General features: G+C 47.5%; 1 protein-coding gene across 1 annotated transcript; it reads left to right on the forward strand.

The window, feature by feature from the left end:
• The first annotated feature begins 1675 nt into the window (after positions 1–1675).
• Positions 1676–2895, forward strand: LOC307112147 (DNA-directed RNA polymerase II subunit RPB3-like). The gene is given in 2 exon segments (XM_079792571.1): positions 1676–2265; positions 2268–2895. Coding segments are annotated over 2 exon segments (828 nt in total). The 5' UTR covers positions 1676–1716; the 3' UTR covers positions 2547–2895.
• Positions 2896–11529: the final 8634 nt, after the last annotated feature.

Here is an 11529-nt window from a genome sequence, read left to right on the forward strand (position 1 = left end):
CCCCGCCCCCAGCGGAGCGGTGCACGGCCCCGCCCTCTTTACAGATCACCCAATCACCAGCCCCCAGGCCAGGACTTCCTTTCCTGGGGGGCGTGGTCGGATTGCGGTCCTAGGCCGCGGAGAGCGGCTGGCCTTGGATTTGGCCCGGCTTGTTGCTGTTGGTTTAAGTTCCCTAGATAGCGTGGGGCCTCTAAAAGTTTTAATTTTATTGAGGTATAATTCACATAGCATAAAAGTCACCCTTTTAAAATATATATTCACGGAGCTGTGCAACCATCCACACTATTCTAGAATATTTTTGTCACCGCATAAAGAAACCTGTTACCCATTAGTCTCAAGCCCTGGCTGCAACTAGTCTACCTTCTTTTTATATACATTTGCCTAATCTGGACATGTGATATAAATGGAATCATGTGCTCTTTTTATAACTGGCTTCTTCCACTTAGCACAATGTTTCCAAGATGCATCTTGATGTTGTAGTACGTGTCAGTATTTCATTCCTCTTTACAGATGAATAATATTCCATTGTATGAATATACCTTACTTTGTTTATCCATTCATCTGTTGATGGACATTTCCATTTCCACATTTTCACTATTATGAATAATATGACTAGGAACATTTCTACGCTGGGTGGAGGGTGGGAAAGCAGGGTTTGCCACCCCAAAATATGCCTTTTGAGATATTGACCCTTGTAAGCTGGTTATTTTCAAGAAACAGAAGACTCAAAGAACCTTTAACCTTCCCCCTAACTGCCCCTAAAAATTTTTGAGAGAACCTGCTCCAGAAAGGGACCTATTATCATATATAACAATAGTTTAATATGATTTAAGTCTGACAGACAGGAAGGAACCTATCAAGGCTCTCTAATCAAATTCCTTTCTATGTCCCATTGTTAAAGATGTCTCAGCAAACATTTATTTACCAAATATTTGCTTTTTTCATCAACATGTGAATTGCCTTCCTGTCCTTTGTAGTTTATGTTCTCTTCTACTTTTCTAAATTTCCAACTTTATTCTAGTAAGCAAATACTTATATTATTTTGTAACTTTTGTTTTTTTTTAAAAAGAAGCAAGATAGAATAGTGACTAAAAAGCTCATGTTTTGGAGGTGACAGTCTGGGTTGAACCCTGCTAGTGCTACTTAAAAACCATGTGATCTTTTGCTTCAGTTTTCTCATCAGTAAAATTGGGGGCAAACTCATAGGGTTGTGAGGATTAAATGAAAGGGAAAGAATTCAGTTCTTAGAACACAGATACACTCAATCAACATTTGCTATTTAAAAGGGAAGAAAATTTTTAATTGATTGTTTTAAATGTTTGCATTGATTTTTTTCATTTAATTTTATTTATTTATTTAAATCCTCGCCTGAGGTTATTTTTCCCATTGATTTCTTTAGAGAGAATGGAGGGGAGGGAAGAGCAGGTGAGGAGAGACAGAGAGACAGCAATGTGAGAGAAACACATCGATTGGTCACCTCTTGTTGAAACCTCAATCGGGTATGGATCGAGCCTGCAACGAGGTATGTGCCCTTGACCAGGAATTGAACCCTAGACCCTTCCATCCACGGGCCAACGCTCTAACCACTGAGCCAAATTGGCCAGTGATTATTGATTTTTAGAGAGAAAGGAAGGGAGAGAGATAGAAACATCGATGATAGGGTGCGGGGGCGGGCTGCAGGGTTGACGCCGCCGGCCCGCCGGGCCGCGGAGCACGATGCCGTCTGCCAACCAGCCCACCGTGCGGATCACGGAGCTCACCGACGAGAATGTCAAGTTCATCATCGAGAACACGGACCTAGCGGTGGCTAATTCCATTCGGAGGGTCTTCATCGCCGAGGTGCCCATAATAGCCATTGACTGGGTTCGGATTGACGCCAAGTCCTCAGTCCTTCACGACGAGTTCATCGCTCACAGGCTCGGATTAATCCCCCTCACTAGCGATGACATTGTGGACAGGCTGCAGGACTCCCGGGACTGCACGTGCGAGGAGTTCTGCCCCGAGTGCTCGGTGGAGCTCACTCTCCACGTGCGGTGCAACGAAGACCAGACTCGTCACGTCACGTCTCGAGACCTCATCTCCAACAGCCCCCGGGTCATTCCAGTGACGTCCCGGAACCGAGATAATGACCCTAATGACTACGTGGACCAGGACGACATCCTCATCGTCAGGCTGCGGAAGGGCCAGGAGCTGAGACTCCGCGCCTATGCCAAGAAGGGCTTTGGCAAGGAGCACGCCAAGTGGAACCCGACTGCAGGGGTGGCTTTTTTGAGTATGATCCCGACGATGCCCTGGGGCACACGGTGTACCCCAAGCCAGAGGAGTGGCCAAAGAGCGAGTACTCAGAGCTGGGTGAAGATGAGTCCCAGGCTCCGTACGACCCCAATGGCAAGCCGGAGAGGTTTGACTACAACGTGGAGTCCTGTGGCTCTCTGCGCCCTGAAACCATCGTCCTCTCAGCCCTCTCTGGGTTAAAGAAGAAGCTGAGTGATTTACAGACCCAGTTGAGCCACGAGATCCAGAGTGACGTCCTCACCATAAATTAGCCGCAGCTCATCCGCCTGAGCGGAAAAGGATCCGAGCAGCAGCTGTGTGCAGGTCTCCTGAGACCCTCTTAGCTCCAGAAGTCCCGACAGTTGTACTTAACTTCTTAGCAAGCCATCATCACCAACTGGAGATGTAGCAGAGGGGAAGGGTGCCCCCCATCCTTGCTTGGTCCCAGGTAGATTTCGGGGGTGCCCCTGGTATTTGAGGCAGGACAGTCCTTCACTGAGCATGCAGCATCCCTGGCCCTGCCTGCTGCTGGCTAGTCTCCCCAGAACCCAGACCTCCCTTCCCCCTGGTCTGCTTGTAGAGGTCCTACTGCTTCCCTGTTGAAAACCAGTGAGCTAGACCCTCCTCTTTTGGTCATTTCAGCTCTTGACTGACTTTCTCTGTGGAAGTTAGCATTTCACAGTTGTACCTTAGGTTTCCGCTGTTAGGATTGAGTGTTAGAAGTCTCATTCAGGCCGCCTACAAACCCAGCCCCTGCCCATGGTCAGCCTACACTTTGCTCAAATTCCCAAATGTCTTTAGACCCTGGCTGCTCCTCCTCCCCCCGCGCCCCCCCCCCCAATAAACCCTGTATTTCATTCTCTAAAAAAAAGAAACATCGATGATAGAGAAGCATCATTATGGGCTGCCTCCTGCACGCCCCCCACTGGGAATCCAGCCCTCGACTTGGGCATGTGTCCTGACCAGGAATCGAACCAGTGACCTCTTGGTTCCTGGGTTGAAGCTCAACACTGAGCCACACCAGCTGAGCTAATTGAATTTTTTCAAGAGAGAGGAAGGGAGAGGGAGAGAGAGAAACATTGAGGGGATCAAGCCCATAACCCAGGCATGTGCCCTGCCAGGAATTGAACCAGCAACCTTTCAGTGTATGAGACAGACACCCAAAGGAAGTGAGCCACGTTGGCCAGGGTTTGACATGTCTTATCACCTCTATTAGCTGGCCAGCTTCCTGAAAGCAAATCCCGACTGTTTATCTTCGTACAGTCTTTTACAGGTGCCTACTGTGGGCCCTGGTATCAGGGTATATATTCAGCAAATACCAGGTATTTGCTAAATGAATGCAATTGCATATTTGGCTAAATATTATTTTAGAACAATTGTTTTAAACTGATGCAGTCCCTTAATTTCAGAAGCTTTGTGTAGCTCGGGAAACTCTCTGCCTTTATCTACCTTGGGATTCCCCAGATGAAAACAATCTCTCATCAAATGGCAGTGAAATGACCAGGTATAGAAGTGCATATTTATATTTTCTGGGAGAGATGGAAGTGCCTAGATACTTTCCCAAACACTTTTACAAGACAGCCATGTGGGAAAACCACAGAGATATTATATCACTAGGATACTGGAGTGAGAGCCACAAGGATAGTCCTCTGTTGGTACTGTACCCTTGGCTTATAAGAAAGAATGTAGCCATTAAATGCTAGAGCAGTGGTTTACACTGAAAACTAAATCTATGTATCTTGGATGCATATGTGTTTTCTATGAGAATTGTTTAAAATATGTTTTTATTGATTTCAGGGAGAGGTAGGGAGAGGGAGAGAGAGATAGAAACATCAATGATGAGAGAGAATCATTGATGGCATCCCCTACTGGGGATCGAGCCCACAAACCCGGGCATTTGCCTTGACCAGGAATCAAACCGGGACCTCCTGGTGCATGGGTCGAAGCTAAACCACTGAGCCACACTGGCCAGGCTCTATGAGAATGTTTTATATTGTTTGTCGTACACACTTTCTGACTGTGGTCTAATAGAAGTATAATGTGTAATTTAATTTTTTCTAGTGTATATATATATTTTTTAAAAAGCAAAAATAAACACAAGTAAAATCCCAGGTGAAATTAATCCTGATAATATATTTTACTTAACCCAACCATATCCAAAATAATGTGATTTTTAACAAGGAATCAGTTTTTAAAATTTTGATGAGATATTTAACTTTTTTCATTCTAAGTCATCAAAGTATGATGTGAGGGTATTTTACTTTATTTTATTATTTTAAAAAAATATATTTTATTGATTTTTACAGAGAGGAAGGGAGAGGGATAGTTAGAAATATCGAGAGAGAAACATCAATCAGCTGCCTCCTGCACACCCCCTACTGGGGATGTGCCCGCAACCAAGGTACATGCCCTTGACCGGAATCGAACCTGGGACCCTTCAGTCCACAGGCTGACACTCTATCCACTGAGCCAAACTGGTTAGGGCTATGTGAGGGTATTTTAAATCTACAGCTTAATTTGGACTAGTCACATTTCAAGTGCTCAGTAGCCACATGTGGCCAGTGGCTGCTATATTGGACAATGCAGGTTTAGATCATCTGTATGATCTTATAAACACAATTTCAGTACCGTGGGTCCATTTATACTTGCTCTCTTTTTTTCAAGATTTTATTTTTTTAATTTATTTTTTAAAATATATTTTTATTGATTTCAGAGAGGAGGGGAGAGGGATAGAAACATCCATGATGACAGAGAATCGTTGATTGGCTGCCTCCTGCACATCCCCTACTGGGGACCGAGCCTCAAAACCCAGGCATGTGCCCTTGACCGGAATGGAACCAGGGACTCTTCAGTCTGCAGGCCGACGCTCTATCCACTGAGCCAAACCGGCTAGGGCTACACTTGCTCTTGTTGGTACCAAAGTGCCAAGTTGTTACTGTCTAAAGAAACATTAACAGAAGCATACAATAAGGAAACTACATAGTAGCACCAAGTGACAGTCATATGACATCTTGGTGGAATGAAGAAATAAGGACAAGGAAAACTGTGGGAGAGTAAAGTCACAGCTCAGCAAATGGTGACACAGGGATGCCCATCCCAAAAGAACTTGCCCAGTACCTGTCACTACCACGTTCATGTTGCAAGTGATTTTATCTCATCCAAAAAATCGCCTGTCACTTTAAATAATGATATTATTTTTATCTGAACTTTTGTCGTTTTCTTGGTGTTTAATTTATAACTGTGAGATTTGGTGGTGGTATAAAAGCTATAAGCAAGGATATAGATTTGTACTTTTATAATGATTTGTATTATTTAAATAATGTTATTTATCATAAAAGTATTTCCAGACATCATGGCAGCATGGGGAGAAAGGAGTTCGTGCAAGTTCCTAACCCCCATTAATGGCGTTGTTCTTCAAACTGGAGAATCACCAAGGATATGAAAAATAGATTATACATTTGGAAAACCTTGCAGGATAGCTAGATTTGGGGTGAGGGGGAGAGGCAGGGAGCCTCGGGGATTTGGGGAAAATCCTAGATCAACATTTGACCAGAGTATTAATAGAGATAAGATTTGAGGAGAGAGAGAGAGAGAGAGAGAGAGAGAGAGAGAGAGGAACCAGTGCTGATTGCTGCGGGGCAGTTTACTGGTATTTCCCCAGACACAGCCTATAGTTTACGAAGGCTGGGAAGGTGTTACTCTCTCCTTGGATCAGTTGGTCAGAGAGCTCTCTGCACACCATCTGGTCACAGCAGATGCTTGAAAGCAGAAGCTAAGCAGCAAATTATAAAGCCACCAGTACTGCTACCCCCTCCCCCGCCCCCACACCCATTCATCACACAGTTCCCCCTTTCCAGCTCCCTCAGGCAGGATTTGCAACCTTGCATTTTCATTCTGTGTCAATGTCCTGTCTTTGCCCTAACAACCACCGTGGCTCACACAGGGCCTCTTCCCACTGTGGTCACAGTAAGGTTCTGCCCCTCTGGGCAGCTTGTGTTTTATTTACTTATTTATTTTCATCCTCACCCAAGGATATTTTTTCCCCCATTGATTTTTAGAGAGAGTAGAAGGGAGAGGGAGAGACAGAGAGAAACACCGATGTGAGAGAGACACATCAATTGGTTGCCTCTGGCATGCCCCCGGGAGCCTGCAACTGAGGTTTGTGCCCTTGACTAGAATTGAACCCGGGACTCTTCAGTCCGCAGGCCGACGCTCTATCCACTGAGCCAAACCAGCTAGGGCAGCAGCTTGTGTTTTAGACCCTATCACAAGTGGGTAAAAAAAGACAGACACACAATAAAGTTGTGTTGTAGTGAAATATAGAAATGTTACTTGGGACAAGTTGCTAAGCTGTCCCTGCCTGTCATCTCAGGACTTGGTTCAAAGATTGTAAAAGAGAGGTCCCAATTTATCAGACAACCAAGACTCACTCAGCAAAGAAGCCAGATGAAAGTTTCCACTTCAGTCTCAAGTCTAAGTCGGACCTCTGTCAATTATATACATATACACATTGGTGAATAAAACACACAGCCACCCTGGAGCTTATATTCCACTGGAGAAGAGATATGTTAATCAAATAATTACACCGTAAGGACTAGGAGGAAAATCACAGAATGCATTAAGAATCTTGAAAGAGTCTTGGCCCGTGTGGCTCAGTTGGTTGAGCATTGTCCCATGCACTAGTTCAGTGGTCGGCCAACTGCGGCTCGCGAGCCACATGCGGCTCTTTGGCCCCTTGAGTGTGGCTCTTCCACAAAATACCACATGCGGGAGCGCACATACAGTGCGATTGAAACTTCGTGGCCCATGCGCAGAAGTCGGTTTTTGGCTCTCAAAAGAAATTTCAATCGTTGTATTGTTGATATTTCGCTCTGTTGGCTAATGAATTTGCTGACCACTGTACTAGTTCACCAGTTCGGTTCAGGTCAGGGCATTTACCCAGGTGGGCTCCATCCTTGATGGATGTTTCTCTCTCTCTCTCTCTCTCTCTCTCTCTCTCTCTCTCTCTCTCTCTCTCTCTCCCCCTCTCCCTTCTTCTCTCTCTAAAAAATCAATTTAAGAATATTTTTTTTAAAAGAACATTAAGAGAGTGAAACAGGCAGGAGAGACCCAAGAGACTGGGGAGTCTTGGGAGATGGTATTCAAGCCAAGACCCCAGAAGATGAACTAACTGAATGAAGAGGGAAGATGTTCTGCTCAGAGTCAGCACAATGCGCAAAGGTGTTGAAGTAGGTGAGAGTTTACTATGATCGGGAACTGAAAGATCAGTGTGATGAGAATGTGGCAGGCGAGGGGGACAGTGAAAGGGACTGAAACCAGCCACCGAGAATCTTGGCTCTTATTTGAAGCAAGGTGGCCAGCCATTGAAAGGTTTTCAAGGGAAGGATGACGCCATCTACAGTCTAAAACCTGGAATCAGAGGGTCAACCGGGGCAAGGGGTGGGGGGAGGGGCATATGTAATTCTTTCAACAATAAAGATAAGTTAAAAAAAATTAAATACTAAATCAGTTAAGATTCAACTACATCTATTGTAGTTGTCTGGGCAGTAGATGGAGTTGACCTGGACCAGATCAATGAAGAGAAGTACCGTAGATGGAACTGACATCTGTTCTGGGAAAAGCATATACAGGTCTCACTGGATGTGAGTCAAGGCTGACTTTTCTGTGCTCCTGGCACAATCAATTAATTGGGAATCGGTTGTTACCAATGAGATGGAAAAGACTGGGGGAAAAGCAGCTTTGGGGTTAGGTCAGTTCTGTTGTAAATGTATTAACTCTGAAATGTCCATAGTACAGATATATACAGATTTGGAGTTCAGAAAAGAGACCAGGATGGAGATAAATTTGGGAGTTGTCAGCATACAGATAGTTACAGGCATGGCAGTGGACAAAATAGCTGAGGTAAGCCCGGCTGGTGTGACTCAGTGGTTGAGCGTGGACCTATGAAACAGTTCAATTCCCGGTCAGGGCACATGCTTGGATTTCGAGCTTGATCTCCAGTGGAGCATGCAGGAGGCAGTCAATCAATGATTCTCTCTCATCATTGATGTTTCTATCTCTCTCCCTCTCCGAAATCAATAAAAATACATATATTTTTTAAATAGCTGAGGTGAGTGTGATAGGCAGGTAGACAGATAGGAGCAGAGCAAGGACGATGGACCAGGTATAGAAGGTCACCAGGGCAGAAAACCCTGGGTGCCTAGCAGTGGGCAAAACTGGAAAAACAAGGACCTGACCTCCACCCACCCCCGCCCCCTTGTAATCTTTCCTCCTCTATATCACTGGTCACGCAGTTTAGGCCACCTGACCTTTTGTTGCTCGTCATGCGTTTCAGACCCTCCCTTGACCTCTCCTCCCCTGGCATGTTGCTGGTCCTGCAGGTTAGACCCCTTAAGAGAGGAAATGAATTGGGGTGGGGAGGAGTGGAGAATAGCCATTTAAGCATTAAGCCCCCAGAACAATGAGATCTTGACCCAAATCAAATACATCTAGGCCTCAGTTGTGTTTCAGCTCCAGGCCCAGAAAAGCAGCAAAACCAGACAAGCTGGGCCATGGCTGACCTCAGGACCCGCTGCTTTGACTAATGACCCCCTGCCTGGCACTGACCAATCAGTGGTGACCATGCCCTGAAAGGACACTCCTGGAAAGCTGATGAATATTCTATGGAGATCTCTCCCAGGGACTGCCGCTAATGTCCCCACCGTCAAAGCCCTTAGGATGAAGACCCAGTGCCCATTCTCAGGCAGGAGCAGCCATCCCCTTTCCCTCTTCTCCCCCTCCCCCGCACCCCCACCCAGGGCACTTTCCTTGCCTCTCTTTTTCTCCCAAGCAGCAAGGGCCCTTCTTTTGCCTCTGTAATTTGTTTCCTGAGCCCATGTCTTCTACCACTCATTTCTTCCAGCTCTGTGACTTTCTAAATAATCTTTGTCTTTTAGTTTGAGTCTTGGCTCTGAATTCTTTCCTAGCCAGAACTCAAGTGCCGAGATTGCTGAACCCAGGTCTGGTCTGATCTAACACCTGGTGCCATTCTCGCTGCCATCAATGAAGGTAAAGAGTAAGAGGTGCCAGGAGAGAACCTTGATGAACTCTGATATTTAAAGGCCGCATAGAGGAGAGGACTGCGGCAAAGGAGGTTGAGAAGGAACAGTCAGAGACATAGGAAGGGATGTGATAAAGCAAGAGCAGAGTGTTGAAGAATAAGAGAGGGGTCAACTCTATGAAATGATCTTCAAAGTTCCAGTTAGGTGAGGACTGAAGGGAAAGGTTATAAAAGTAGTGACCGTGGGGCCCTACCCAGTTTGGCCCAGTGGATAGAGTGTCAGCCTGTGGACCAAAGGGTCCCCGGTTCAGTTCCAGCCAAAGGCACGTACCTCGGTTGCAGGATCCTCCCCGGCCCGGGCCCTGATTGGGGCTTGTGCAGGAGGCAATTAATTGATGTCTTTCTCTCACATGGATGTTTCTCTCAGTCTTTCTCTTTCTCTTCCACTTCCCTAAAGATCAATGGGGAAAAAATACCCTCGGGTGAGGATTAAAAAAAAAAAAAAATTAGTGGCTGTGGGGAACTCTTCTCACAGCAGTTCTCATCCTCATGCTCCACTGCCCTGGGTCAGAGAGAGAAGCTATAAATGCCATGGGGGTGGGGGAAGGGATTCAGGCAGGAGCCAGACATACTGGAGAAAACCTTTGTCACCCGGGCATGTCCTGCGATCCTCACTGGAGGCTTTTTCTGAAAGTGTACTATTCTTGAGCGAGAAATGGTGACACAAATTTGCCCTGAGGTGGAGCGAGCCAGCGTCTGGTGCACACCGCCCTCAGTGTGACCATGATTAAGCTCCCAACACTCTGGGCTTTACTTCCCCCTCTGTGGAGTGGGGTAGAAACAGGACCCACCTTCCGGGGACAGCCAGGAGCTGGGTCCCACAAGGACCCCTGGGACCTGTCCAGGAGGGAAGCACTCATTGCCTTGGGGTGGGAGCCCCCTGGAGGGCTGGGAGGGCGAGCACTGGCTGGAAAGCCCTCCCCCAGGTCCCCCACAGGCCATGGCCTGGGCTTGTCCTGTTCTCCTGGTTTCTGCTTGCTCCCCTCCCCCACTCTAGAAAGCCTCCTCCTTGCTGGCTTCTGGGCCCTCTGCACACTCACTCCCTCCTCCCCAAACCCTGTCCCGTGCCACGCCTCCCTCTAGCGTGCCGTGTGCCAGCCCAGTTTGCAGCCTGTCTCCATCACCCCGGGCATGCCCTTGACTGGCACACAAAAAGTGACCCTCCCGTTTGGGCCCCATCCTCCCAGCCCATCCTCCTGGCCTGCATCAGATTGCTCTGCTCAGGACAGAGGAGAAAAGGCCACGTGCCCTCTCCATGTGGCGGCTCCTTTGGATACAAGTGACCAGGAGGAGGAGACTCCCCGCCCCCCCAACCCCCAAGGCCATGGTGCTTAGTCCTTTGCTTGTCACCCCAACAATTGTTGGGCAGGGGACACTGCTAACCCACCTGACTGGTGCGGACAGTGAGGCTGGGAGAGGGGGCATGATGGCATGTCACGCAGCAGTGAGAATGAAACCAGCGTTCTAAACCAGGCCCATCCTTGGAACCTCTGGGGCACCGAGGAAGTGGGCAGCCCATTCACTCCGTGGCACTGGGTCTCAGATGGGTGAGGGGACAGGGAAGCATGAATGATTGAGCCCTATAGCCCCATGCCGTGGACCATTGATTCATTCAACAAACCTCTGCTGAGCCCTGACCAAGGGCCAGACCCCGGGCTCAGGCTGGGAACACAGGTGGAGGTGTGGTCCCACATGGATAGGCATGGGCCAGACCCCAGCTCTGCCACTCACCACCAGCCTGTGGCATGGCCATGTCACTTTGCTCCCTGTGCCTCATTTTCCTCATCTGTAAAGTGGGGAGAGCCGCACCTTCCCCACGGAGTCACTGGGATGACTAATAGAGATAACAGGGAGAGTCCGGCACCGAGTAAGAGGAGTTTGGTGAGTGTTAGTTGCTTGTACTGTTTTTACTATTATGAGATGGTGCATTAGGCCTTCTGAGAGCCCCCACCCGGAGGGGAGCTGAGACATGAGTACAAGGAACTATCATTGAGGTAGAACGTGGTTGAAGACAAAAAAAACCTTATGGATGGTGAGGGGAGGGCAAGGCCTGGGCAGCTTCTGGGCATGGCTGGTTCTTGAGTTAGGCTTTGGAGGTGGGAGTTTTCCATCAGGTAGAGGCAGGGTGAGGGCACTCCAGGCAGAAGGACAGGCAT

The sequence above is a fragment of the Cnephaeus nilssonii genome, assembly GCF_951640355.1.
Source record: "Cnephaeus nilssonii genome assembly, chromosome: 15".
In the NCBI taxonomy this organism is placed as follows: domain Eukaryota; kingdom Metazoa; phylum Chordata; class Mammalia; order Chiroptera; family Vespertilionidae; genus Cnephaeus; species Cnephaeus nilssonii.